The sequence below is a fragment of the Lactuca saligna genome, chromosome 4 (genome assembly GCF_052625555.1).
Source record: "Lactuca saligna cultivar CGN05327 chromosome 4, ASM5262555v1, whole genome shotgun sequence".
Lineage (NCBI taxonomy): Eukaryota > Viridiplantae > Streptophyta > Magnoliopsida > Asterales > Asteraceae > Lactuca > Lactuca saligna.
In genome coordinates this window covers 308,593,678-308,621,566 of record NC_136420.1, presented here as the reverse complement: position 1 = coordinate 308,621,566, position 27,889 = coordinate 308,593,678, and the positions used below count along the sequence as shown (strand labels likewise).

The 27,889-nt window shown below is 38.0% G+C and overlaps 1 protein-coding gene across 1 annotated transcript; it reads left to right on the top strand.

The window, feature by feature from the left end:
* Window positions 1-13,959: 13,959 nt before the first annotated feature.
* LOC145043936 (patatin-like protein 1) lies at window positions 13,960-18,526 on the top strand. Its single transcript, XM_078992710.1, has 7 exons — window positions 13,960-14,197; window positions 14,307-14,488; window positions 14,592-14,778; window positions 14,865-15,011; window positions 17,121-17,423; window positions 17,919-18,094; window positions 18,188-18,526. Exons 1-7 carry the CDS (start codon window positions 14,048-14,050, stop codon window positions 18,258-18,260), a joined length of 1,218 nt encoding a protein of 405 aa, XP_078848836.1. The 5' UTR covers window positions 13,960-14,047; the 3' UTR covers window positions 18,261-18,526.
* The last annotated feature ends 9,363 nt before the right edge of the window (window positions 18,527-27,889 follow it).

The window sequence follows — 27,889 nt, the reverse complement described above, 5'->3', positions numbered from 1 at the left end:
TGCGGGGTATGTCACGTATGTTATGGATACCCGGGATAAGGGTAAGGAAACAGTCGATGATGTACCGGTGGTATGAGAGTATCCGGATGTATTCCCATAGGATTTTCCTAGGATACCTCTAGAGAAACAGGTTGAGTTCCGTATTAACCTGGTCCCTGGTGTGGATCCGATAGCCAAGGCACCATATCGGTTGCCTCCTCCTAAGATGCAGGAGTTGTCTACGCAGCTGTAAGAGCTGCTAGAAAAGGGTTTTATTAGGCCGAGAAGTTCTCCATGGGGAGCCCCGATCCTGTTTTTCAAGAAGAAGGACGGGTCGCACCATATGTGCATAGATTAGCAGGAGGTGAATAAGGTAATTGTGAAGAACTGTTATCCACTCCCAAGGATAGATGATTTGTTCGACCAGCTTCAGGGAGCATATTGGTTTTCCAAGATTGATTTACGGTCTGGATATCACCAGATGTAGGTCAGAGATGATGATGTGTAGAATACCACTTTTAGGACGCGCTGTGGTCATTATGAGTTTGTGGTGATCCCTTTTGGGCTTACCAAGGCTGCAGTCGCGTTCATGCAACTCATGAAACGCATATACAGACCAATGTTGGATTGTTCTGTGATAGTATTCATTGACGACATCTTGATTTATTCCAAGACTCAGGAGCATCATGAGGAGCACCTAAGAGAGGTGCTAGAGACCTTGAGGAGGGAGAGAATTTTTGAAAAGTTATCCATGTGCGAGTTTTGGTTGTGCGAGGTGCGGTTTCTGGGGAAACTTGTCAACCAGAAGGGTATATTAGTTGATCCTTCCAAGATAGAGGCAGTGATGCAGTGGGAGGTCTCGAGGTCTCCATTTGAGATTCGAAGCTTCCTGGGCTTGGCAGGGTATTACAAGAGATGCATCCAGGATTTCTCCACGATAGCAGTTCCGCTAACCCGACTGACCAAGAAGTCGGTAGTGTTTCGCTGGGGTCCTAAGCAGCAAAAAACCTTTAAGACGCTCAGGCAACGACTGTGTGAGGCGTCAATTAATACCCTGCCAAAGGGAGTAAATGACTTTGTAGTCTACTGTGATGATTGGATCACAGGTATGGGAGAAGTGCTGATGCAGCGGGGGCATGTGATAACTTATGCCTCGAGATAGTTGAAGCTACACGAGGCTAACTTCCCGGACGCATGATTTAGAGCTGGGGGCGGTGGTGTTCGCCCTCAAGATTTGGTTACATTGCCTCTATGGGATTCGGTGTACAATCTACAAGGACCACAAGAGTTTGAGGTGCCTCATGGATCAGCCGATCTTGAACATGAGGCAGCTTCGGTGGTTAGATGTGGTAAAGGATTACAACTGTGAGATCCTTTACCACTCAGACAAGGCTAACATAGTGACCGATGCCCTAAGATGTAAGATGGTAGAGGCTCTAATCCGAGATATATATCTGAGGATAACAGTGATTACTCTACTTCTGGAGCAGATTAAAGAGGCGCGGGTTGAGGTCCTGAAGGAGGAGCGCCAGAAGTGTGAGAGGATAGTAGGCCAAGTAACTTCGTTTGATTACGATAGCTGAGGACTGTTGACCCCGCATGGGATGGTCTGGGTACCCTACTAGGGCAGAGTACGGCATGTGTTGATGGATGAGGCCCACAAGTCTTGGTTCTCCATCCACCTAGGGGAGAAGAAGTTGTACTGAGATCTTCAACCTGATTACTGGTGGCCCTGCATGAAACGGGCTGTCGCATGGTATGTACAAAGATGCTTGACATGTAGCCAGATCAAGGCTGAGCACGAGAGGCCTCATGGAAAGATTCAACCGTTAGACATCCCCATGTGTAAATGGGAGGATATCACTATGGACTTCATTACTAAGCTTCCTTGGACCGCACGTGGGGTCGGATACGGGTCATCGTGGATCGATTGACCAAGAGCTCTCATTTTATACCGATCCAGGAGAGCATCTTAGCAGAGAAGTTGGCCAAGATTTATGTGTGAGAGATAGTGGCATGTCATGGAGTGTCTGTCTCGGTGGTGTCGGACCGAGATGTGTGGTTTACTTCCAGGTTTTGGAAGCGTTTTCACGACGAGATGGGTACCCATCTACATTTTAGCACCGCTTTCCACCCTCATACGGACGGGCAAAGCGAGAGGACGATTCAAGATCTTAGGGACATGCTTTGGGCGTGTGTGTTAAATTACGGTGATAGTTGGGATACGTATCTTCCGTTAGTGGAATTTTCATCTAACAACAGCTACCGCTCCAGTATAGATCGGCCTCCCTTCGAGATGCTCTACGAGAGGAAGTGTAGGACCCCAATTTGTTAGGGTGAGGTCGGTCAGAGAGTCATGGGGAGTACGGAGGTAGTACTCAAGACCACAGAGTGGATTCAGCAAGTCCGGAGCAGGCTCCAGAATGCGCAGAGTCGGAAGAAGAGTTACGCCGAAAAGCGGCGTTCGGACATGGAGTTTCAGGTGCGCGATATGGTCCTCCTGAAAGTGTCACCCTAGAAGGGTGTTATCAGGTTTCAGAAGCGGGGCAAGCTTGGCCCCATGTTCATTGGTCTATTTAGGGTTTTGGCCCGGGTAGTTCGGGTTGCTTATCGGTTAGATCTTCTAGCAGAGCTTATCCAGATCCATAGCACGTTCCATGTTTCTCAATTATGGAAGTGTTTAGTGGATGATTCAGCACTAGTACCCTTTGAGGATATTCAGGTTGACGACAGCCTGAACTACATCGAGAGACCAGTGGCGATTTTAGATCACAAGACGAAGGAGTTGAGGAACAAGAGGGTAGAGCTAGTGAAGGTGCAGTGGCAACACCGGAAGGGTTCAGAGTGGACATGGTAGCCCGAGTTGGTAGCCCTAACTCGTCGAGTATATTCCAACATGATCGCGGGGTTTAAGTGGTCTACTCGACAAGTCGAAGCAAAGACTCGACGAGTAGGTCCATCAGGAGGAAACCCTAATTCTAAGGGTTTGCACCCTATTTAAGTAACATTTCTGGCCCCCATCCCAGCCGCCACTACCTCCACTCCTTGCTATCGAAACCCTAAGTAGCTATTGAGTGTTCTTAAGCTTTTCGTTCCATTTTTGTGTGATTTGAAGCTAGAAGAAGGAAGGAAACCCTTGGTAATTAAAGAAAAGGTTGTAGATCCAGAGCTAGTGTTTTATTTCAAAACCTTTGAAGGTATAAAGCTTGTACATTGGTTTCTATCCACTTAGATACTCTTATAGACTTGTTATTTGCACTTTATGGGTCCTTTCCAAGGTCATTCTGAGATTTGAACCTTGGGGTATGAAAGGACTTCAGATCTGGACATTTCTAAGCTCTAGAAGCTCAAAGTTGCCACCTTTATCCAACCACGACTCCATGACATGATGTAGGCCTTAATTTTGGCTTGGAATGAGTTTTTTAGCTTCATAACATCGTGCATAAACATAACGTTAGCAACTTTATGTGTAATGCTAGTCTAACGAGTCCATATCTATGATTTAGAAGCATTGGAATCATTTAGAACCGACTGTATGGTTTTAGCATGCAAGGAACTCTCCGAGTTCTTCTTAGGACTCAGCGAGTCGGGTTGACTCCCCCAATCCTTTTCTGGTTATGAGTGAGACCATTGAGTTGAGAAGGGAGGGGGAGATGACTTAGTAAGTTGAACAAGATTATGAACCGGGAGCTAAAGAACTCGACGAGTCCATGGAGGGACTCGACAAGTAGAGTCGAAAGGTACCAATGATTAATGCAGAAAGAACTCGATGAGTCAGTAGAAGGGCTCGACGAGTTGACTCAGTGGACCACAAGTTAGAGCATTTCAGAGACTCATCGAGTAGGGAGATGACTCGACGAGTTGGGTTGACTGGGGTTGACCTTGACTTGAATTTGACCAGAGCGTTGACTTTGATTAGGGGTAAAATGGTTATTTTATCCTAGGAAGGAGTTTCAGATATTGACTAAGTTTTATTGTGTTTTGATAGCTGGAGGGATGCTGAGGCAGTTACAGGATATTCGTCACAGCGAGATTTCACAGTCAGCTTTACGAGGTGAGTTTTCCTCCAGTAGGAACGGGTCTAAGGCACCTAGTCCAACCCGTTTTAGTGGTAGAGTATGTAGGGATGATACCGATGTTGGGGTTAGCCCAATGCAGTCTATATTTTTCTTGATATAGGTCCGATGCCGGGGCGGTCCCGAGAAGTAGTTATGTATGCTTGATGTCTTTGTGATTCATGCATGTTTATGTGTTTATGTGTTATGTGTTCCGGACTCCAGCCCGATGTCGGGCAAGCCCGGTACAGTATATATGTGATTATGTTATATGTTACGAGTTTCGGGGTTAGCCCGATGGAGTTTCCATGAGTATGTTATTTGTTTATGATATATGTTATGTCCTGTATGTGTCGGGGTATGCCCGATGCCGGGGCAAGCCTGGTGTCGGGGTGAGTCTGATGCCTGATGTGGTCGGATGTCGGGGTGAGCCCAATGTCGGACAGGAGTTTGATGTCGCGTAAGTCGATGTCGGTATTCGTCCTGATGCAGTTGGGAAGAGTCCCAGACCTATGCTATTTGTTATATGTACTTTGTATGGTATGTGGTAGTTTAGGGGAGCTCACCAAGTTTCGTGCTTACAATTTCAGTTTTGGTTTCAGATACTTCAGCTATCAAGGGGAAGGGCTCGAGCTGATGATATGGCACATACCACAGTTTCTTAGCCTGGGAGCTTACTCTGATATTTATTATGAGACTGTTATATGTTTGTCAAATTTTATGAGTTTTCGAGATACATGTTTTATGGTTTTACACTATGGCAATGATATTTATGTGTTATAAATGATTTTGAAAATGAAATTTTTGTCTTGTATTTTTGGGATGTTTTACTAGGGATGTAGATTAGGTCAAAGTGTGTTGGAAAAACTATTTAAATTCACCAGAAAATTGTCTGGAGGCTAGCCAAAAAATTTCCAAAAATTCTGCCATTGAACAAAATGATGGTCGAAAAATGGTTTTCCAATGGCGGATTGTGGTGGGGAAACTATCACAGATCAAGGAGGAGGAAAAGAAGAACCTGCTTGTTGATTTTAGTGGCTGTTGGTGGTGGTCGACAGTGGCAGCTGGTGGCGGACGGCGACGTTGCGATGGTTCTTAATTATAGGAGCTTATTTTCGCCAGATCTTTGATGGTCGGAGGTATGGGAGCCGCTAATGAAGTGGTCGGAGTAGTTAGATAGTTGAACAAAGCCCCGGTAGTACTTCGGTGGCGGCCTAAGGTGGCGGCACAGTGGTGGAGTGGTGGAACTTTAGAAAGAATGCGGGAGAGAGAATGGTTTAGGGAGAGTGTTTGAGACTTGTCACTCTCACAATGAGCCAAGTTTTTTCATTACGAACATGAGACATGTCGCGTTCTTAAACCACATATCAAATGTCGACGAAGAACTATCGCGTTCTTATTTTCCGAGCATGCAGTCAGATCTCTCGAACATGGTGATTCCAATATGTGATCGAAATTTCCAAAGGAATGACGTAACTATGCTATAAACGCATTTGGAGTTATTATCTAGTTATAATTATAGTTGTCTCGTTTCGACTGATTTCATAAAACAACTATAACTTCGTTTATTAACGAGACGCACAGCTAACCCAACGAATCACTTCAACGCTTATTTACGGAAAACTCAGTTATATAACTTATTTGTTTTCTCAAAAGGGCATAACTTTCATGAACGATCTCCATTTTTGATGTTCTTTATATCCTTGTAATCGTATTCTTAGGCACTATCTGTTTAGATTATTATTTTTGATATGTATACCTAACACATAAATCTTATTTTTGATGCATTAATTAAATACTTATATACTATGAATAGTGTTTTGTTTGTTAACAAGCACCATTTATTGGAGACAAAAAGGGTATTTTGTATGCAATTCTAAGTATGAAAACTTTATTTGCAAGAAGATGATGGAATACAATACATTAAGTATATTACAATGAGTGTTCATGATGACCGAGACTGATGAACAATGACCTAATTTTCCCGTTTGTTACATATTCCTTGGAAGGGTGTTAGAGGGTGTTGAAAGTGTTGAATGTTAAGAAGGGATAGGGTTCGATGTATCAATAATTTGCCTCTCTATTAATATTTAAGGAGCGTGGAGCCGACTTATCATTCACATGTTAGAGGTTTGTGCGATAAAAGTCGTGTTAACTTTCAGGGTGTAGTATGAAACAAAAATGGAGGTGTTGGACTTGGTTATAGTAAGATAGTTGTGGGGCAATTACTCCTCAATTTTGCATGCTCTCTAAGGGCCTTTCATGAGAAAAAAAAAAAAAAAAGGGGGGGGGGGGGGGGGGGGGGGGGGGGGGGGGTATTTTGGTTGTTTTAGATCGTGAGATGCTAGTGAGAGGCTAGACTCTCAATTCTTTGCGACCTCAAATTCTTATTTTAATTTAATCTATTCAATTAATTGAGGATTTAGAGATTTTTTATATGCATATAGAGGGGCTTAGGTTTACTTGAAGTCACTCATCATGTTCTAAATTAGTAAATTTAGTAAATCGACTAATTCCTCTTCTCTGAGGTTTTTTGTAGCGTTCCCTCATATAATAGGTTTTATTATTGATAAACAGGCCCAAGATGATTGGCTTGTTTTTTATATTCGTTTAGCACCTTAACGAACATACTTACATAAACACGAACAATGTAATTTGCAAAACGAACAAACAAGAAGAAAAATTTTCCTTTTTTTTATCTGTTTGTGTTTATTCATTTGTCCTTTTAACTTAAACGAACAAAAATGAACAAACTTTGTTCGTGTTCGATCGATTCGTTTGTAACCACACATATCTACTAAATTTTCAACAACCAATATATTATGAACTAATTGAAGATTTTCATCTTAAGGTTTATATTTTTGTAGTAGATTACTTAACGATTACTAAAGAAATTCAGACATGTTACAAATCTTGAATTCTTTATAGTTACAAGTTTTATACGCAAGCAATCCAAAGCGAAACCAGTCGTCTGACTGTAATAGGAGGCTGCTTTTAATTGCACATAAAGAAACTTAAAGAAATTGCGGATGAACATTCTTTCTGCAAAGTTGACTTCGACTTTTTCAGGACAATAAGTTATTGTTTATTTTGTAACAAATATTTGTGAATTGTGAGCATGAATCGATCCTCGTGCAATATTTCTTCTATAAATATTTCAAGTTTTGCCTCTTCTATTTAAATAATTGTAAACTTACAAAGTGATTCAATTAAAACTTGATAAATGTCAACTATGAAACAGTCAAATATGTTCTTACTTCTTATTGTTCTTATTAGTGACTATTTTTAGTGACGACCTAAAATTTGGTCGCTGAAAACATCTTTTAGTCACTATAAATTAAATGGTCACTGAATTTTGGTAATCCTACAAATTTAATGATCAATTTTATATAGTGGTCACTAACTCGGTCACTAAAGAGGGGAAAAATTATACTACTTCTATTTCATATTATAACAACTATTTAGTGACCAAAAATAATGATCACAATGTTAGAAGCTTTGTGACTAAAAATAGTGGTCATTATGTTAGAAGCTCTGTGACAAAAAAAATGATCACTGTATTGGAGGTTTAGTGACCAAAAATAATGGTCACTGACTACTCTTATTCAAAACCACACGCTTATACTTTTGTTACGGAAAACTACTTAAATTGGGAAAAACAATTAATAGCTACTCAATAGTGCTCATTAATGTAACAGAAGTAAAAAATAATTAGTGACCATAAACAATGGTCATTGACTATATATATATATATATATATATATATATATATATATATATATATATATATATATATATATATATATATATATATTAATTATAATTTTCAATTAATAAAAATTAAAATATCTTTTGATTAATGTTTTCAATTAATTTTCAATTAACTCATTACATTTAGCGGTCCTTATCAAACGTAATTATTATAATAATATTTAGAAAAAGTTGAAAAAAAAACACATTAAAAAAAGTCCTAATTGTATTAATATTTTGACTAAATAAGGAGACTTGACTAATTTTGACTATAATCAAACAAAATTTGACCAAAATAATTATCCAAATAAATTTTTGTTACGTTTAATTGGTTTGTTGTTATAAATAATGTTGACTAGTTTTGACTACCACCGATACAAGAATCACAAAGTGTAGTTTTCTCTAAATCGACTCTACACATCTCTTTTGCCCTAAATCGATATACCAACAATCTCTAGTTCAATTCGACACCATCGCACCGCCCATCGTCATCGGACCATCATCGTCGGTCCATCGTCGCCGGTCGGCTCAATGATCTCGAGCTCTCTCAATCTGCATCACGTTTGTTTTATCCCGAAGTCACCGATTCAGATCTATCTGTCATCGCCATTGGTTTCACCACCTTATGTCTACTCAAGCTTCAAAATTGCTAAGGTCTTATTTGATTCTTTATGTTTTTGGTTCTCGCCTCCAATTGATGTTTTGTGATATATTGGAAGTGATATGCTTGTTCTGAATTAATGAACCTAACTTGTAGAAAAGTCATGGTTTTGGTTTGCAGGGATATTCTGACTTCTAAACTTCAGTCGAATCTTTGATTTACTTGACGATAAACACATGTTTTGGTATGCCGAAAAGCACAAAGTAAAGCGATTTAGTGAGCTTACGAGAGAGGAGACTAGTGAGATGTGGATTACAGCTATGAGAATTTGTAATCTGCTCGACAACTATCACAAAGCATCTTCTCTCACCTTTACAATCCAAGTAATTAAGCTTCCATTGGCTTTCTTTTATCGTTCTTTTGACATTATATAATATTTTAAATGGGTTCCCATCAGTGATGCACTTTTAAGTACTGTTGAACATTTCTGGAAGAACACTCGATTGAATAGCCTGCAATGAATATATAGAATTTTAAGTTAGACTGTGTGTGAGGAGGGCGTTTGAGTCTTTTAGCAGCTAGTAGAATACTTACATCTACAATTTATTCAGTGCTTGGCCAGATATCTCTGAAATAAACATCCTTTCCATCTTTTCCAACACCAATTGATCCAGTGTCAAAGTTGATATCAACCTATGGAACATAAGGGACATTTAACAAATGAGTAGTTATTTGATAAGATTGAATAAGAATCATCCAATCCAAGAACTCATGAAAAATTTTTATGGTAAGAAATAGCAATGCACTTTTGTTTATTTTTGTATTATAGTGTCCTAGTGTCACACCCCAAAACCTGAACGACGGAATCGTTCGGGGGTGGAGGACGTCATGTAAAGTATCACAACAATGCAAAGTAGTAAACAAGCAACAACATCATCAATTGCATTAATAATATAATTTAATACAAGTGTGTTCTGTCAAGTAAAATAGACACCAAAAAGTACATCAAAATAAAAGAGGAGTCTTGAACAAGCTCCATCTTCTCAAAAACCTAGCACCAGTACCTATCTACTGGTGACCTGAGAATACAAGGTATTTTGAAAGCGAGTATCAGCTTTAAAGCTGGTGAGATCATAAGTATATTAGTGTCTGATTTTGTATGAAAGTATTTGTAAGATGTTTGTAATGTATAAGTTTTGTAAAGTTTGTATTTGTTTGAACTATCCTAGAAAACCCTATGTTTCCTACTAAGAGTAGCCTTCTATCAAGGCATCTAGTAATTGTGTGTGTGTGTCTCTTGAAAGAGTGTGTATTTTCCCAAATCCGACTATCATTAACCAAAAATATAGTTTTTACATTACCGTGCATCGTGTGAATGTTCACGAAGTGAATGTAATGGGAGAAATATCATAGTACTGTAGTATTAAATTAAGTAACTATTGTTGTACTAACTACCTTAAACCAATTGTTATTTAAGGTACCGTGTGATCGGCCAGTATCCGGCTACCGACTCAATAGTAAAACGACGATATAAGACGTCGTAAGAAATGACATTTGGCACTCGTAGACTTGCAAGTCCCACTATAGCGAGCAACAAGGAGTAAGATAGTCAATCCAGTATAGATCTATACGCAAACTCATACACTCCCCAATTAAGGAGATTCTAGATACAAAAAAGATCAGGGCAGGTAGTGCCATGTCCTGTTTAATGGCTCACATAACTGAATGTAATGTATATATAATTTATGCTAGTTGTATTGTATGTTCTCCCTCTGTCTAGCCTGTATGTTCTCTCTGTATAGTATTGTAATGTATTGTGTGTACTAGTTGTATGGTGCTCTCTCTCTCTCTAGCATGTATTGAAATGTACTGTGTGTACTAGCTATATTGTGTGTTCTCTCTATCTATCAAGTATTGACACATGCATGAACTGACTCTTTGTATGATTCATTGTTCTAGTATTAGTATTAGTAAAACCCTAAACTACGCCTATTGTAGTTTACTAGTAATATAACTTGTACATATGAACATGGAAGTATACCCTTGCTACCCAGGGTATTGAATTGGCTGGAAGAACCTTTAGAACTATATATGTACACATGATATATAACTAATACTTAAACGACCTTCGGACAGATACCCGATACCCTACCAGACCACATCCCAACGAGGAAAAGGAAATAAAGTGGGTTAGCCTTCCTAAGTCCTTCAAACATTAATTATATAACTATACATATCTAGGCATGGAATTGACAATATAAAAGTATAAAAGAAGTTTCGTAAAAGCATTTGATATGTAAAAGAGTTTTTAAGATAGTTTGAAGTAAAACAGTTTGAAAGTAAGAGATTCACTTGTTGATAGTTATTAATCACATGTGATTGAGATAATAACTATAGTAACTTTACTTGTATTCCCCCTATAAAAGAATCTAAAAACATTTAAAAGATAGATTAAGGGGTATGAACTCACTTGAGTGAATGGTACGGATGAACTGAAGATGTAGGATTGCTAGGTGTCAAGTGAAGTCTTGAACACACTTTATGATCCTAGTTAACATATAATATCACATATATGTATCCAATTAGTCTTTAAACAACTAATAAACAAAGTTAAGACACCCTAGGAAATGCTAAACACCTTATACAAGTGTTATAAGTCCCAAGGATTACATCTAAGTGTTGTAGGGAAAGGCTAGTGTGTTTGGGGTTCAAGGAAAACTCCATTAAGGAGTTTACGGTTTTGTGGTCACAACCAAAAGAGTTTACAGTAATAACTCTTGAGTTTACGGTCGTAAGCTCACACACTTTTAACTATTTGTTGTTTGAAGCCTTAAAAGTTCCTAGAAGCTTTTCTACTTGAAGTATGTGACTAAGGAAGGAACTAGGGCACCATTTCACTCCTATTTGGAGTTTACGGTTCCTAAACCATTTTCCTTTGAGTTTACTACCGTAAACTCATAAGGTTTATGGTATTTTGGGGGTTTTCAAGTCCTTAGCTCATCAAAGAATGGATCCATGTTAGTTACTAAAGCATAGGAAGGAATATGGGTCATTTATACATACTTTGGGGTGTTTACGGTTTTGGGAGATTCCCAAACTGTAAACACATATAAATGAGAGATTTTTTGTGCTTTTTATGTGATAAACACATCAAGGAAGGATTTAGACATGTCCCTAAGGCTTGTGAAGGACTAAGGCACCCTAAGGCACCCTTTGGCACCTTTACTTGGTGTTTACGGTTCAAGGACTTCTTGAATTGTGAACACCTTGTTCTTGGTGTTGTTGGGACTATTTCTTGATGTAAAGATGTATAATAAGCTTTAAAAGACTCTATTATAGAGGTACTTACTATATGGAAGCTTGAAATGAGCTAAAAGTCCAAGAACACTAGTGTGTGTTCTTGGTGTTCTTGGTGTTTTGGAAATCTAAACAAAACACAAAATTTGATGGATGAAAAGATGTATAATCACTAGTTGTTATGATATAACAACAAATCAAGCCAAGAAGTACTTATGTTTTCGGGAGATCGGGTGAAAGACGGGATGGTAGTTGAGAGTTTTTGGAGTTTGCTCTTGAGATTGCAAGTAAGAAGTGAGGTAATTTGGGGAGTAAACTCATGCTTAAGGCATGAGTTTACGGTTTTGGAAGGATTTACGGCCCAAACATAAAAGTTTGGCCGTGGATCTCTTAACTACGTGGTACTTGCGGTTTTGGAATTTCAAGACTCGAGACGGCACATCCTTTCACCCGTTCGTTTAAAGAATAATTATTATAATAATCAAACGAACTTTAAATTTGTTAAAAAAAAATAAAAGTGAACTTGATTATAATTTGAAATGGTTGACTTTAGGGTTTGACCGAAAGAAATTTTCGGGTTGTCACACCTACTTTGATTTCTGTTTATTACAGCATTGTACTCAGAGTATTTTTATTAAAAACTATAGTATTGTACTTTTCTTCTCTCAGGATGGCCCACAAGCAGGACAATCGGTTCCACATGTTCATATACATATCGTCTCTCGAAAAGTTGTAGACTGAGAATAACGATGATATAAGTTCTCAAACATGATCAATCATATATAATCACAATAGAGTTATTATTACGTAGTTATTGTTTTGATATTTCTAGATCGATGAGTCGGATAAGAATTTGAAGGAAAAACTTGACTTGGACAAGGAGCAGAAGGATAGAAGCTCGGAGATCATTGTATCATCCACACAAATAAAAGCATTTGTAGTTGTATTATATCCAATTATTGCTCGATATATTCTTCGTGAAAATGCATTTTCATATGATAAGGTACAATTCTTAAGTTCTTGATTTTTTCCTTCACTCTCTGTAATCATACTTGATATGTATCATTTAGTGTGTTCTTGCTGATATTCTGGGACCAATTATGGGGAAAAGGTTAATTTGTGTTGAGTTAGAGACTTGGAAGCAAAGGAGAAGAGGTAAAGATGATATTTATTAAGCCCTTTTTTGTATTGTTTGATGTTGATTTGTAACTTTTCACAGTTATAGTTCCTGGATTCCACACCTTATATTTGGAAGCCATGGTTATCTCAATTACATTGATCAATTGAATTTATGAGTAGATCAAATATCGAGAGGAGCAAATTAAGAAAATGGAATTTATAATTAGTGAGCTTTCATGTTTATCTCGATTACATTGATCAATTGAATTTACTTTTAATCCACATTGATCTTTATATTTTTGTTTTTTGAAATATTGGATAAAATGTATGAATTTTGTTTTTTAAAAGAGACATTCAACTTTCATATTATAAATGGTAATAATTGTTTTGTTACGATGTTACTGTATTGTAAAAATTTATAGCATTGTTTGTTCTTGTCTAATTGGATATTATTATATTTCATATTAAAAATGACATTTAACATTTCAATAATATTTGAATTATTGATCCGTTTTTTTGTCTAATAGGATAAATCAGTGACGACCTGTTATGGTCACTAATTAGATGAACTAGTGACCATTTTCATGGTCACTAACCGGATGAAACAATGATGACATTTATTAGTCACTAAGTAGACAAAATAATGACGATTTTCATTGATTACTGACAACATTTAGTGACGAAGCCGGTCGTCACAGATTGAATGATAAATATATTTTAGTCACTGTTTAGTGACCAAATTTATATTTGGTCACTAAATCAGTTTGTGACGGACCTATAGTAACGAAAACTGACGACTGGAATTTTGGTCACTAATGACGACTTATTCTATTGTTAGTGACCCTTTCATTTTGGTCACTAATTGACATTTTTTTTTGTAGTTCCTTCGTCTTTTAACTTACTATGATTACTTTAATACATGTTTTAGGATATTTATCTAGTAACAAAAACTCTAAAAAACCCTATATATTGCAATCAATATTGTAGATATTTAAACCTTCAATTTTTTATATAACTAAAAAAAATCTTTAAATTTTATAAAAATACTTAGAGATTAATTACTGGTGTTCCTTAACGTGTAAATATCAAATTAGATATTATATACGTTGTAGCACAAATGATCATGTCCTATCCATTATTAACAAAGGGCATTTGAATGTACAAATAGATTGACTAACAACTCTCATACATAAATACTACCTCAAAGTTCGTCTAATCATTGTAGTGTTTGTATTACGATTACAAGATGACAACCGAAATCGCAACAACAACCACCTCCATTAGAAACCGGCCTCCAAATACTGGAAATCTCATAACTGTTCTTTCTATCGATGGCGGAGGCATCAGAGGTATCATCCCTGGTGTCATTCTCGAGTATCTCGAATCACAGCTTCAGGTATATATACATAACACCCACATACATATTCAGTTCCTCATGGTAATTATATACTTTAGACATGTTTTTTTGGGCTTAATCAATTAATAACATGTATATTTACACGCAGGACTTAGACGGAGATGAAGCAAGATTAGTGGATTACTTTGACGTCATTGCTGGAACAAGCACAGGTGCTCTAATAACAGTTATGCTAACGGCTCCAGACGAAAATAACAAACCTTTTTATGCTGCTAAAGACATCGTTAAATTTTATCTTGAAAACACCCCTAAGATTTTCAAACAAATCGGGTAAGTTATGGATCATGTTTCATGTACATGCATACGCCTATGATCGTATGATCCCTCTCTAAACGACTTTTTAAAATTCTGAATGTTTTATTGATAAATTTAGAGGGCCATTTGGTGGGATTATAAAGCTGCTGAAGGCGTTGATAGGACCAAAGTACAATGGAAAATATCTTAAAACCCTCTTAACAGACTTACTAGGAACCTTGAAGCTGAGTCAGACATTGACTAACGTCATCATTCCTACTTTTGACATAAGGGATATGCAACCTGTGGTGTTTAGTTCATATCAGGTTTGGGTTTTTGCTAAATCACTTAATATAATCACTTATGATGGGGTTTATTAACATGAGAGCTATTGCAAATGGTGAATTTGAAGGTGACAAGAGAGCCTACCACAGATGCGCTATTATCAGATATTTGCATGGGTACGTCTGCAGCACCTACGTATCTCCCTGCCCATTACTTTCAGAATGGTGATCGTGAGTTTAACCTAATTGATGGTGGAGTTGCGGCTAATAACCCGGTAATTAACTAACTAATTACAAATTAACTACAACTATTGTCCATGCATCATGTTTAACAGAGATACCACCGGACCGGATGGTATGGTAATCAAAGCACGGTTATGGGCGGTTTGAAGAAAACCTAGACCGGTCTGAGGTTTGGAAAAACGCATGATCTAGTCTAGATGGGTCCGTAAGTTCATAAGGATCCTAATAATTTGATTTTTTCTCAACTGAATATTATGCACAAAAGATTGTAACCAAAGGGCAATATTTAAAAAAATAGGTTTTTAGTTGAAATGTTATGATGACTGAATCTCGGTTCAGCCAGTTCAACGGTTGGATCAACCTGGCTTTCAAAATTTTCATTTATTTTTTTTTCTTGCATGCATATACACATAAATCCAAATACATAAAAAAACATATATAATATATTTATTGATGAATACATATGCTTTAAAAAATAAATAAATATATATATAAATAAATAAAGCTTTATAACATTTACCATTTTTTTTGTTACAAAACCACAACATAAGTAAAAAGAGAAAAACTTATAATTAAATATCTAATACAAAGGAGTTGTGTCATTTTGAGTGTCTATAAATTTGGTCAATATGAGGATTAAGCTATCAAGTCAAATTTATCTATCCGATTATCTCATATTTAAATGGTTCTTGTATTCACTTTCTAGAATGGTAAAAAATGAATATGCAACTGATTATTAAACAAAAGATGTAAACAATAAAAAGAGATGTCTAAATAGATGTGAAAAAAGACCACCAAACAAAGTTTGTTATGTAAAATGTGTCATTTACAATTGTTTTTATTCAATTTAATCGGTTCAACTGGATTTGTAAAAACCGACCGATGTTCCAGTTCAGAAATAGACATGATATAAGTGCTAGTTGAACCGCTTCTTTCCTCGGTCCAACGCAATCGCAGATTCGAACCGCGTTTTGAGAACATTCTTTGGAAGTTTCGAAATGAATTGGCTTTTGGAAATATGTCATGTCTTAAGGAGTTCATTATTGATTTCATTTTAGATTATTTGTTTTTGTGGTTTTCTAGCATAAATCGAAATTAAATCACATATGTTATCAACTTGGTGGTTACAAAACCCTTTACTTTTCTTATAATGTTCTTTTTTCTAGCTCTTTAAAAAAATAATGCCCTTAAAAAAAAGAACATTGTCAAAGGGAGAACTTAAATATTTTTAAATTACAAATTATAAATAACACTATAGTTGAATTAATATTTGTATAATTAAGTTTTCTTATATGCAACGTTTATATTAACTATTAGAGGTTGACAGAATTTTTTAATATTTAAAACCAACGAACGAAATTATTTAGCTATAATTAATATATATAAGGAATACTTCAAAAAATTTAAAAAAACGATTTTAAATTAAAAATCATTAAAATCACTAAAATCACAATAAAAGCTATATTAACATTTAAGAATATAAAAATATTTATAGAAAATTAAGAAATTCACAAAGATTTTCAAATTTAGAAAACGAATCAATCTGCCTGATGAATTTTTCAATTTCGTCTTCTCAGAGGCTTGAACGTTTATATTAGTAGTGCTGTATTATATTGGCTATAAAAGTCAAAGACGATGGTGCGGCTCTAGTTAATTCTAAAGTCCAAACTCCAAAGAGTGCTATTTGTACTGCACCATTTCTGGTAGTACAATGCAAGTAAAGTTTGCAGCCATTAGCTTAAGAGCACATTACTCTAGGAACCGAGTTATGCACCTAAAATAGGTGTGTTGTAAATAAGCATTTTGGTGCTTGATTTCCCTTTTATGGGACACAAGCGAGGTTAAGAGGAAAAAACTGTATAAATATTTTGGACGTGTAGTTTAAACTCAAACTACTTGTATCGAATTTTACATTTCACTCACTATGCTCCCATTTAGGAAAAAAAAAAAATACTACTCTTTATGAAGAGATAATATCTATATTTCATGCAAAAAGAAAAACTGTTGTCCTAAATTGGCGGAAATTTTATTAAAGCTAGCAAGAAGCTAAACCGTAAAAGTACAACAAATAACTGATGTACAAGGTTATATTATTAATTCCCGAAGTGAACCTAAACATTTTTTTTTCTCTGAATTGGTAGTCATTGGTGGCGATAGGGGAAGTGACAAGACAAGTTTTGAAAGAAGATCCAAATTTTATCCCAATCACACCTCTCGATTATGGGAGATATCTCGTGATATCGTTAGGGACTGGAACTGAGAAGCAAGCACCTAAATACGATGCGAAAACGGCTGCGAAATGGGGTGTGCTTGGGTGGATGATCAATAACGGTTCGGCTCCATTGATAGATTCTTTCCAGCAAGCGAGTGCCGATTTGGTCGTTTTTCATAACAATGTTGTTTTTGAAGCCCTCAATTCCACTGATAGTTATCTTCGAATTCAGGTATGGTTCGCTCATTTTCAACATGTATTGATAGGTTACACAGTACAACTTGACAATTCACATCAAGGAGACCTTTAAATATCAGGTTAAACGAGTAACAAGTTATTTGTCTTTTAAAAACAATATTATTCTAAAAAAAAGGTATCGTAAATGGGTAACAGTGATAAAATTGTATTTTGTGAACACATAGTTTCAACTGCTTACTTTCTAATAGCATTTTTAAAAACAATTGTGTTATATAACAAATAGATTGTTACAAGTTTATGATATTAAGCTTTAAATATTTTTAGCTTTATTATAACAGCTTGTTGCTATAAAGGTTCCCTAATCATAAAAATACATTAATTTTTGTACTTTGACAATTTATATGGACATCCGTTAATGAGTTGTACAATTAAAAGTCGATAAGAATATTATACTTCAAGCATTAAAAGTTGTATGAATTTAAGGATTCAAGTTTTTGTATGCTTCTATTGCAAAAAAAAAAAAAACTAGGATGAAACATTGACCGGAGACTTGGCTTCGGTGGATGTTGCAACAACTCAAAATTTGAACAATTTGGTCGATGTTGGCAAAGGTTTGCTAGATAAGCCAGTTTCTCGGGTGAATTCCGATACAGGGGTATTCGAAGTGCTCCCGGATGGTGGTACAAACCGTGAAGCATTGAAAAGGTACAACTCCAACTCCATTACCAAATTACAATAGCTACCTTTCGATATGGTATTCTTTCTTGATATATGCATGTTTTCTTTTTATGAAACCAGGCTTGCTAAACAGCTCTCGGATGAACGAAAACTAAGGGAGGCAAATTGTACAGCACAGGAAGTGCTTGAGTGATGTTTATTCGATAATTTTATGAAATTATTCAAATCTGGAGAAGATCGTAAATTTGTAATAAATATTTGTTAAATTTAATCGTTACTTGTTTTAGTATAACAGTAAAACTGATTATCTATTTGTATTTCTATTATTATATATGTTTATATATGTTTGTGTATTGATCATAATAATGTTGTTGATCAATATAATTTTTTTTTATAAAAAAGTGTAGTGTGTATTTATTGGGCAATTTTAATAAGAAAGTTTTCAATCCATTACTACTACTTATGGTTTTATGAGTGTAATCCAAGTTAAAGGTTCTTTCGTTTCTCGTTTGCTATACATTTTAAATCGTTTCATAACAAATATCCACCAATACCTTTCTCTTCTTTGGGTAATTTCTCCGCGGTGCTGCAAACTCCAACACATCACCAGTTTTATCAAAATGAGGCACTGATGTACCACACCATCAAAAAATCCACTCTCAAGTGACTCTAGCTAATGAACACCCACACAGTAGGTGATGAGTTGATTCATCTTCCATGTTACATTCTCGGCAAGTCACTGAAGTTATATTAATGCCACAATATTTGAGAGCCAAGGCGGATGGCATGCAGTTTTGAATATGTGATATCTCCTATTCTCCCGAACCAAAAAAATAATATATATATATATATATATATATATATATATATATATATATATATATATATATATATATATATATATATATATATATAATAAATCTTTACGCTTTGATAAACCATAACATCTTTTTTTGCCGAAAATGTCAGTATAATAAAACATTTTGCAGAAACTATTTCGTTTAATTAAAAAAATCTTTAAATAAAGATGTTGTTTCAAGATACAAAAATCTAAGAATGTCATAATTAATACACAACATAGCTGCAGCATAAAGACCTACGGTCTTGAACATTATTGCAGGTCTTCTCTTTATTCTCCCAGCGTCCTATTCAACTCTCTAAACAATTTTCATATCGTTACATGCAAGGTTCTAAATGGCGTGAGGCGTGTCGTGGCAGCAAGGTCAAGCCTCAAGCTTAACGAGTCATTGCGTTTTTCAAGGCGTGATGTAAGGCGGCGATTTTGTATTAATTTAAAATTATATTACCACATAAATATAAATTTATATTAAATATAACTACTTTTTAGAAGTATTAGATCAATAACTAGTAACAAAATTTTAACAAAAACCACAATACTTATATCTCCGATTAGAAAATACATAACAAAGAGCAAAAAACTGTGTCTCAAACGAAAAAAACACGCGCCATAACACGCCATAACGCACCATGGCGCGCCATATCATGCCTTGCCACGCGCCACACCTAACAGCAACGTTATGAGGCTTTTCGTAACGGCGGAGCCACGTCTCACGCCATAGCGCGCCTTTTACAACACTGGTTACAAGTGATGCATGTAAATAGAGTGGTTAAGTTGCAAAACTTGGTAAGACACATAACTTAATATCGTACCTAGCTTATCCCAAAACTTAATTTTTAAGGTCTTAATCGCACTTTACCCAATGCTCATCTAATTCTAAAATATATCCTAATCAATAAAGACTCTAACTTTATGCATTTACAAGGCTAAAGAGAGCTTAATCCCAAAAACCTAACATTTTACTCCACCAAATGTCACACCCCCAAACCAGAATGGCGGAAACATTCGAGGGTGTATGACTTCACGTAGTATCACAACGATTGAATATTGTAAAGAAAGTAACACAACCATCATATATATAAAATGAAAACGTATATTGTTGCGTTATACATGATATCAAAAGAATATTACAATATGATGTTAAATGTTCAATAATAAGAACATCCTTAGTGTTCCTTCACCCAAAAGCTGGTAGTTACCTGTATCACTGATTCCTTGAGAAATACAAGTGGTTTTGAAAAGTGTCAACAATTAAGTTGGTGAGTTCATGAGTGTTTCGAGTTGAAAAGTATATTCTTTTTGGTAGTAAATTGGTAAACGAGGTTTTCAGAAAATCCAATGTTTTCTTGTAAACGATTCAAAAAGTTTCCAAAGTTGGAATGTGTTGGTATCTTTTATACTTGAATGATTAAAAATAACTTTGTATGAAAACTAATGTAGAAAGCTGCAATGCACGTAAGAATCTCGTAAATCAATCTTGTTTTATACTTTTATGTGAGTTTTATAACCATGCTATTGACACTAACGGCATGTAACAACATTCTTCAGGTGTTGCAGTGTTATGACATTTGTCACCCCAGACCTGCCGGTCTAACTATAGCTAGTAGTTTAGGTACGGGATTGTCAATCCCGTATAGATCTATACACAAGTATCACGCTCTCCCTCCAATAGATTATGGTATATAATACAGGACTTGAAATGCATACAAAAACGTACGTTGAAGTTTGAATATCTCACAATGCCTAGTATAAGTAGATTTACAATGAAATGACCTTACTTCTTTTGAAAGTGTTTCGTTTTTCAAGATGTATATGTAAAATGTAGGACTGACTTGTTAACTATACCCATTATAGTTTTTCCGATAGTATGTTCCATTTACTAGAAATAACTTAGTGACATAATAACTCTTGTATACATAAGTTGTTTGTATCGATATTCGAAAATAGAAATTTCGTTTATGTTTATAAAACGATACTTTAACGTGTAATGTACTTGTATCCCCCCCCCGCCTAAAACATGAAAAAGAATTGAAAAGTAGGGGTATGAACTCACTCGTTAAGTTTGAAAAGAGAAGCTAGAGTTAAGTAGAACTTCGATCGCGGATAGTTGCGTCGTCGGGCTCTTCGGGGATCTCTGCAGCGTAAATCTTTCGTCGGGGGCTCGAGTGCGGAAACCGAGGTGAGGGGAGGGTCTCTGGAGCTTAGAAGTATGAGAGAATGACTGAGGGCTTGTGATTTGTGTGCAAAAAACTCGAGCTTATGCCTTCTATTTATAGGGCCGGAAACCCTCGTACGCGGCGCGTACCTCCGAAGTACGCGGGGCGTACCTCGGTTATGCGGGGCGTAACAATGCATCATGGCTTACGACTCCTGGCTAGCTAAGCATAGAGTGGGCGGGCCGATGGGACTCGACTCTGGGTCTAGTACGCGGGGCGTACTCCCAGAGTACGTGGGGCGTAATCTGGCCTGTCCTCTTCTAAATTCCGTAACTTTCGCGTACGAGCTCCATTTTTCGTGTTCTTTATATCCACGCGTAGGTGAGATTATGCTCTACAACTTTCCTTTTGAATCCGTCGGCTAGTTTTGACTTTATTTTTAATGACATAAGTTTAAATAGGCCGGGCCTCCTAAAGTTCGTTAAAGATTTATAGGTTCTTTATTCGGCGTCGGTTTCTGTTTGTCTTTTTATCAATTTGCTCCTATTGCGGAGATCTTCAACTCTCATTTAGATTGCGTTAGCTAATTTACACTCGATCTTCGATTCGAGTTTTTAGCCCTCTACTACTGTTACGAAACTTTGAAAATTCGTAACTTCTTCATACGAGGTCCAATTTGGGCGATCTTTTTATGCACGCTCACCCTTCGACGAGATCTACGATTTTTGTTTAGATACTTAAGGATTGAATGCATATTATTGAGATTTTTCGTTTTACGTCAAATAATGTTTTGACGGCGTGTCGTAAATATACGAATGGTTGTAATTTCTTCAATATAACCCGGTTTTGAGCGTTCTTTAGGTTTTCGGAAACCTTGACACGTTATCTAATATTTGATACATTCCAACTTAGATATTTGAATACTTTATTTTCAAGGTTAATTTAGTTGTATTTGACTTTTGAGCGTTACAATGCTTTTGGAAAATATAGGGTTGTCACATCATCCCCCTGTTAAGGGAATTTTGTCCCAAAATTTAATCTAAGATAGAGTTTACAGTTTAGGGAAAAAGATGCGGGTACTTTTGTTTCATCTGATCCTCTCATTCCCAGGTGTATTCAGATCCTCGCTTGGCGTTCCAGCGGACCTTTACGATAGGTATGCGGCTTTGTTTAGTTCTTTTAACTTCCCGATCCATGATCTCTACTGGTTCCTCTACAAATTGGAGGTTTTCATTTATTGCAATTTCGTCTAGAGGGACGACAAGGGTCTCATCGGATAAGCACTTCTTTAGGTTTGATACGTGAAAGGTAGGGTGTACGTTGTGGAGTTCCTGAGGTAGTCTAAGTTTGTAAGCCACTGGACCGATCCTGGCAAGGATCTCGAATGGTCCGATGTATCTGGGGTTCAGTTTCCCACGTTTTCCGAAGCGTATTAATCCTTTCCAAGGCGAGGCTTTTAGTAGGACACGGTCTCTAACTTGGAATTCCAAGGGTTTTCGTCTCTTATCTGCATAACTCTTTTGTTTATCCCTTGATGCCTTTAGACATTCTCGGATTTGAACAATCTTCTCCGTAGTTTCCCTTATGATTTTTGGTCCAGTGAGTGTGTTGTCAGTTGTTTGTCCTTTTGCTAGTTGTGTGTCCCCCACTTCGGCCCAGCATAAAGGTGACCTACACTTGCGGCCATAGAGGGCTTCGAACGGGGCAGCTTTGATACTGGTGTGGTAGCTATTGTTGTACGAGAACTCGACCAAGGGTAGATGTGTGTCCCATGCTTTGCCAAAATCGATTACGCAAGCTCTCAGCATGTCTTCTAGGGTTTGTATGGTTCTCTCGCTCTTGCCGTCGGTTTGTGGGTGATAAGCGGTACTCATGTCTAGTCTTGTCCCCAAAGCTCTTTGTAGCGACTGCCATAACCTTGAGGTGAATCTACTATCTCGGTCCGAGATAATGGATACGGGCACACCATGCAGTCGTACAATTTCTCTGAGGTATGTTCTTGTAAACTTCTCCAATTTATCCGTCTCTTTGATCGGTAGGAAATGCGCTGATTTAGTTAACCTGTCGACAATTACCCAAATGGTGTCGAGTCCGCTTGTCGTTTTGGGTAACTTGGTTATGAAATCCATGTTTATCCGCTCCCACTTCCATTCGGGTATTTCTGGTTGTTGTAATAAACCCGAAGGCTTTTGGTATTCTACTTTGACCTTAGCGCACGTCAGACATTTACTCACGTAGGTAGCAATTTCGGCTTTCATGTTCGGCCACCAGTATAACTTCTTGAGGTCGAGATACATCTTGTAGGAGCCGGGATGTATGGAGTATCGTGTTTTATGGGCTTCGTCCATGATGATTTCTCTGAATCCACCAAACTTCGGTGTCCATATTCGATCCATGAAATAACGAACTCCGTCGCTCTTGGTTTCAAGGTTCTTATCCATTCCTCTTAGGGCTTCTCCTGCCACATTTTCGGATTTCAAGGCTTCTATTTGGGCTTCCTTGATTTGCGTGGACAGGTGTGAATAGATCGTCATAGTTAGGGACTTCACTCGGCGACCTGAGTACTCCTTCCGACTGAGTGCATCAGCCACTACATTAGCCTTTCCGGGGTGATATCGAATTTTGCATTCGTAATCACTTAGTAGTTCTACCCACCGTCTTTGTCTCATGTTGAGATCTTTCTAGTTGAGGATATGTTGAAGGCTTTTATGGTCAGTGAAGATCGTACATTTCGTGCCGTAGAGGTAGTGTCTCCATATATTTAGAGCGAAGACGACTGCTCCTAGCTCAAGATCGTGCATTGTGTAGTTCACTTCATGTGTCTTTAGTTTTCTTGAGGCATAGGTGATGACCTTCCCTCGTTGCATCAGGACACACCCGAGTCCTTGGTTTAATGCATCACAATAGACCACGAAGTCCTCCATCCCTTCTGGCAGGGTTAGGATGGACGCACTACATAATGCTCGTTTTAGCGTTTGAAACGCGGCGTCTTGTTTTTCTCCGTAGTCGAAGGTCACATTCTTCTGAGTTAGTGTGGTGAGTGGCTTGGCAATCTTGGAGAAATTTTGTATGAACCTTCGGTAATACCCGACGAGTCCCAAAAATTGTCGGATCTCTGTAGGGGTTCTTGGAATTGTCCAACTCTCTATTGCCTTGATCTTCGAGGGATCCACGTGTATTCCTTCCTTGCTTACTACGTGTCCTAGGAAATCCACCTCCCGAATCCAAAATTCGCACTTGGAAAATTTTGCGTAAAGTTTCTCTGCCCTTAATGTTTCCAGAACCTGGCGGAGATGTTGGTTGTGTTCTTCCTGGCTTCTAGAATAGATGAGTATATCATCTATGAACACGATCACAAATTTATCCAGGAAGGGACGACATACTCGGTTCATCAAATCCATGAACACCGCTGGAGCGTTTGTCAATCCGAAGGGCATTACTACAAACTCGTAGTGACCATATCGTGTTCGAAAAGCCGTTTTGGGGATGTCTCCTTCCAGTACTCGTAGTTGGTGATAACCAGATCTTAGGTCGATCTTTGAGAAGTAGCTCGCTCCCTGTAGTTGGTCGAACAGATCGTCTATGTGTGGTAAGGGATATCGGTTCTTGATTGTCAGTTTGTTCAGCTCTCGATAATCGATGCACATGCGAAAAGATCCGTCCTTCCTTTTCACGAACAGGACTGGTGCTCCCCATGGTGAGAAGCTTGGTCTGATGAATCCCTTGCTCAACAGCTCGTTCAATTGACTGGACAGTTCCTGCATCTCAGCTGGAGCTAAACGATAAGGTGACTTCGCTACTGGGGTAGCTCCGGGGATTAAGTCGATTCTGAATTCGACTTGACGTTCCGGTGGGATTCTTGGGAGATCTTCTGGGAAAATGTCTGGGAAGTTGCAGACTTCCGGAATGTCTTTAATGTTCTTTGGTTCTTTCTTCTGGTCTACTACGTGGGCTAGAAAGGCATGGTATTCCTTGCGAAGATATTTTTGTGCTTTAATACAGGAGATGATTTGCAAATTTGAACTAGGTTTGTCTCCATATATGATATGATTTTCACCGTTGGGCAGATTGAGACGAACGGCATTTTCATGGCAAAGAATGTCGGCATGGTGAAGACTCAACCAGTCTATACCGATGATTACATCAAAACTCCTTATCGAAATGGGCATAAGGTCGATTTGAAATAAGTATTCGTTTAAATTTAATGTGCACCCTACGTACATATCGCTTGTGCTTTCTGTTTTTCCATTAGCCATTTCTACAGTGAATATTTTATTAAGTGGTTGGGGTCTTTGGTTAAGTAGGTGTTTGAATTTATGACTTACAAAACTTCTCTCCGCACCGCAGTCAAAGATTATGCATGCATAAATGTTGTCGAGGAGAAACGTACCCGCAACTACTGTTGGATCAGTTATTGCTTCATTTTGACCTATCGCCAGCACTCTCCCAATACCACCAACATTCCTTGTCTTGGGGCAGTCCCTCTTGAAATGCCCAGTTTCTCCACATCCATAACATGCTTGGCCTACCCCAGTACCAGGAACTTGCGTGACTGGCCGAGCTGGCGCTTTACAGAAACGGGTAGTGTGCCCTTTCCTGTCGCAGTTCTTACAGTACATCTCGCGACAATTACCGTGGTGATGGTAGTTGCATTTTCTGCACTTGGGCAAGTTCCCTGAATATTGTTTTGTTGGCGCCGGGGTTGTAGGAGTTGTGGCGGGAGCAGTAACAGCATGAACCGCCACCATTTGTTTCTTTGAAGGTTCTTGCGAGGTTTGCCCCTTTCTCTTGTTCCAGAATTTCTGCTTGTTGTTGTTGTTGGCATTGTTATTGTTGTCGTTGTTCCCTTTGGTTGGTTCAGCTATGATCATCGTGACCCCTTGGCAGATGCCATGATCAACGAGAGATTGCGCCAGTTCCTTGGCGCTGTCGAAGGTCATGGGCTTGGAAGCTAACACACTTCCTCGTAGTTGGGGTGATAATCCCCAAATGTACCTCTCCACTTTTTGGCTTTCTAAAATCAACATCCCTGGGCAAAGTGTTATCAAATCGCTGAACCTGTTGGTGTAGCCTGCGATGTCCGAGCCTACCATCGAAAGGTTCCACAATTCTTGTTCAAGCTTCTGAATCTCGCCTCTTGGGCAATATTCCCGAAGGAGCATTCGCTTCAAGTTTTCCCAACCCATGGAGTTCGCCACCACTAGGGTTAGTGTCTTGACATGGCCGTTCCACCATGTCAAGGCGCGTTCAGAGAATGTACAGGCAGCAAATTTTACTTTGCTATCTTCAGGGCATGCGCAAATTTCAAATACGGCTTCCGTTTTCTCTATCCATTGGGACAGAGCCAATACTCCCCCAGTCCCACAAAAGGGAATAGGTTTTCCATTGGTGAAGTCTTTGTAAGTGCAGGCTTCGGAACGGACTTGGCTTAGGCCATTTGTAAAGCTGTTTATTCCTCCTCCTGACCCATTGTAGCTTATTTGAGCTATCGTCGCGGTTACAGCGGTTGTTACAACAGTTTGGAACATCGCTGCATCCATAGTTGGAGGGGTGGTGGAGGTGGTGCTGGAGTTGAGTTTCTGCGTGTTGATCTACGAGGAGGCATGTTCTGGTAGAGAAAAATAAGAATGAATACTATAAGTTTCTAAGGTTTGGACAATAGTATGTTAGTTGTATTTTGTAACTTGCTTTGACTTCAATTTACGATTTCAGGGTAGGCATAGAAATTTTTAGTTAAACCCATAAGTTTCTGAGAGATATAATAAAGAAGTATTTCCTATTAATATATATATTGGTCACACCCGTGGTGTGTTACATATCTTGCTTAGGAAAATTTGACCTACCTAGAGATCTCTGATTACAGTTACAAAAGGAAATAAGCGAAAAGAAAGAAAACTTTTATCCGAAATCCTATTTTATAACAAAATTGTTAGGGCTTGAACATGCTCTACTTGTGGCGTTTGGAGCTGGATTTGGCATCCGATCGTTTGACTCCCATCAGTCGTCTCTCGAGATCTTCTTGTTGTTCTTTCATCTCTCTTATTTCATCTAGAGCCGTTATCATTTGGTTCTGAAGTGTCCCCGTGTAGATTTGGGTATTCTCATGTAGTCCTTCCAAACGGCGGATGTCAACGGCGTTACCTTGGGTAGCAGCATTGATCTCGCGAACTCTGGCTGCTTGTTGGTCGGCCTGGTAGTTCTGGTTAGCTATAGCGTTCACGACAACAGGAAGTGCTCGATCAGCTGAGCCTCCCCCACTAACGTTGTAAAAATCACGACACATGCCGAATGGAGGGCGTACACCTTGCTGACGGCTCTAGTAGTAGAGGTGGCTTCCCCAGATGGGGATGGGTCCCGGTTGATATGGTCTGATTACGGGAGGATGGGGGATGGAAGGGTTGATTACTTTCGGTTCGGAGTCTGTTCCGCTAGAAATTTCCACGATCTCTTCGTCGACTTCGTATTCTTCTCCGACTTCGATTTCGAATTCTTCTTCGACTCCTTCCTCGAGCTCTTCTTCGACCACTTCTTCGATTTCCTCTGGGTCTTCCTCCGGGTCTTCTTCTATCCAGCCGCCGTTACCTTGGTTTAGGTAGTAGGGGTCTCCTGGTAAAGGAAATCCGGCCATTTGTCTGTACTAGGATAGAGGTATGAGATTTTTATAAGAAAAGAAATTTCTATTTAATGACTTCCTAAGCCTATTTATATTTTTACTGGGCGCAATATTTTATCGTTCAATTATTTTTAACAATAGACTTTATAGTATTTCAATTTGGCGAATCTAGATTTTATAAGTTTTTGGCTTGT

What these genes read in the sequence shown, in the direction of transcription:
- LOC145043936 (XM_078992710.1), top strand. Translation starts at nt 14,048, where the DNA reads ATGACAACCGAAATCGCAACAACAACCACCTCCATTAGAAACCGGCCT. An exon ending in TGGTGTTTAGTTCATATCAG is followed by an intron (nt 14,779 to 14,864) that starts GTTTGGGTTTTT and finishes GTGAATTTGAAG; the next exon opens with GTGACAAGAGAGCCTACCAC. An exon ending in GAGTTGCGGCTAATAACCCG is followed by an intron (nt 15,012 to 17,120) that starts GTAATTAACTAA and finishes CTGAATTGGTAG; the next exon opens with TCATTGGTGGCGATAGGGGA.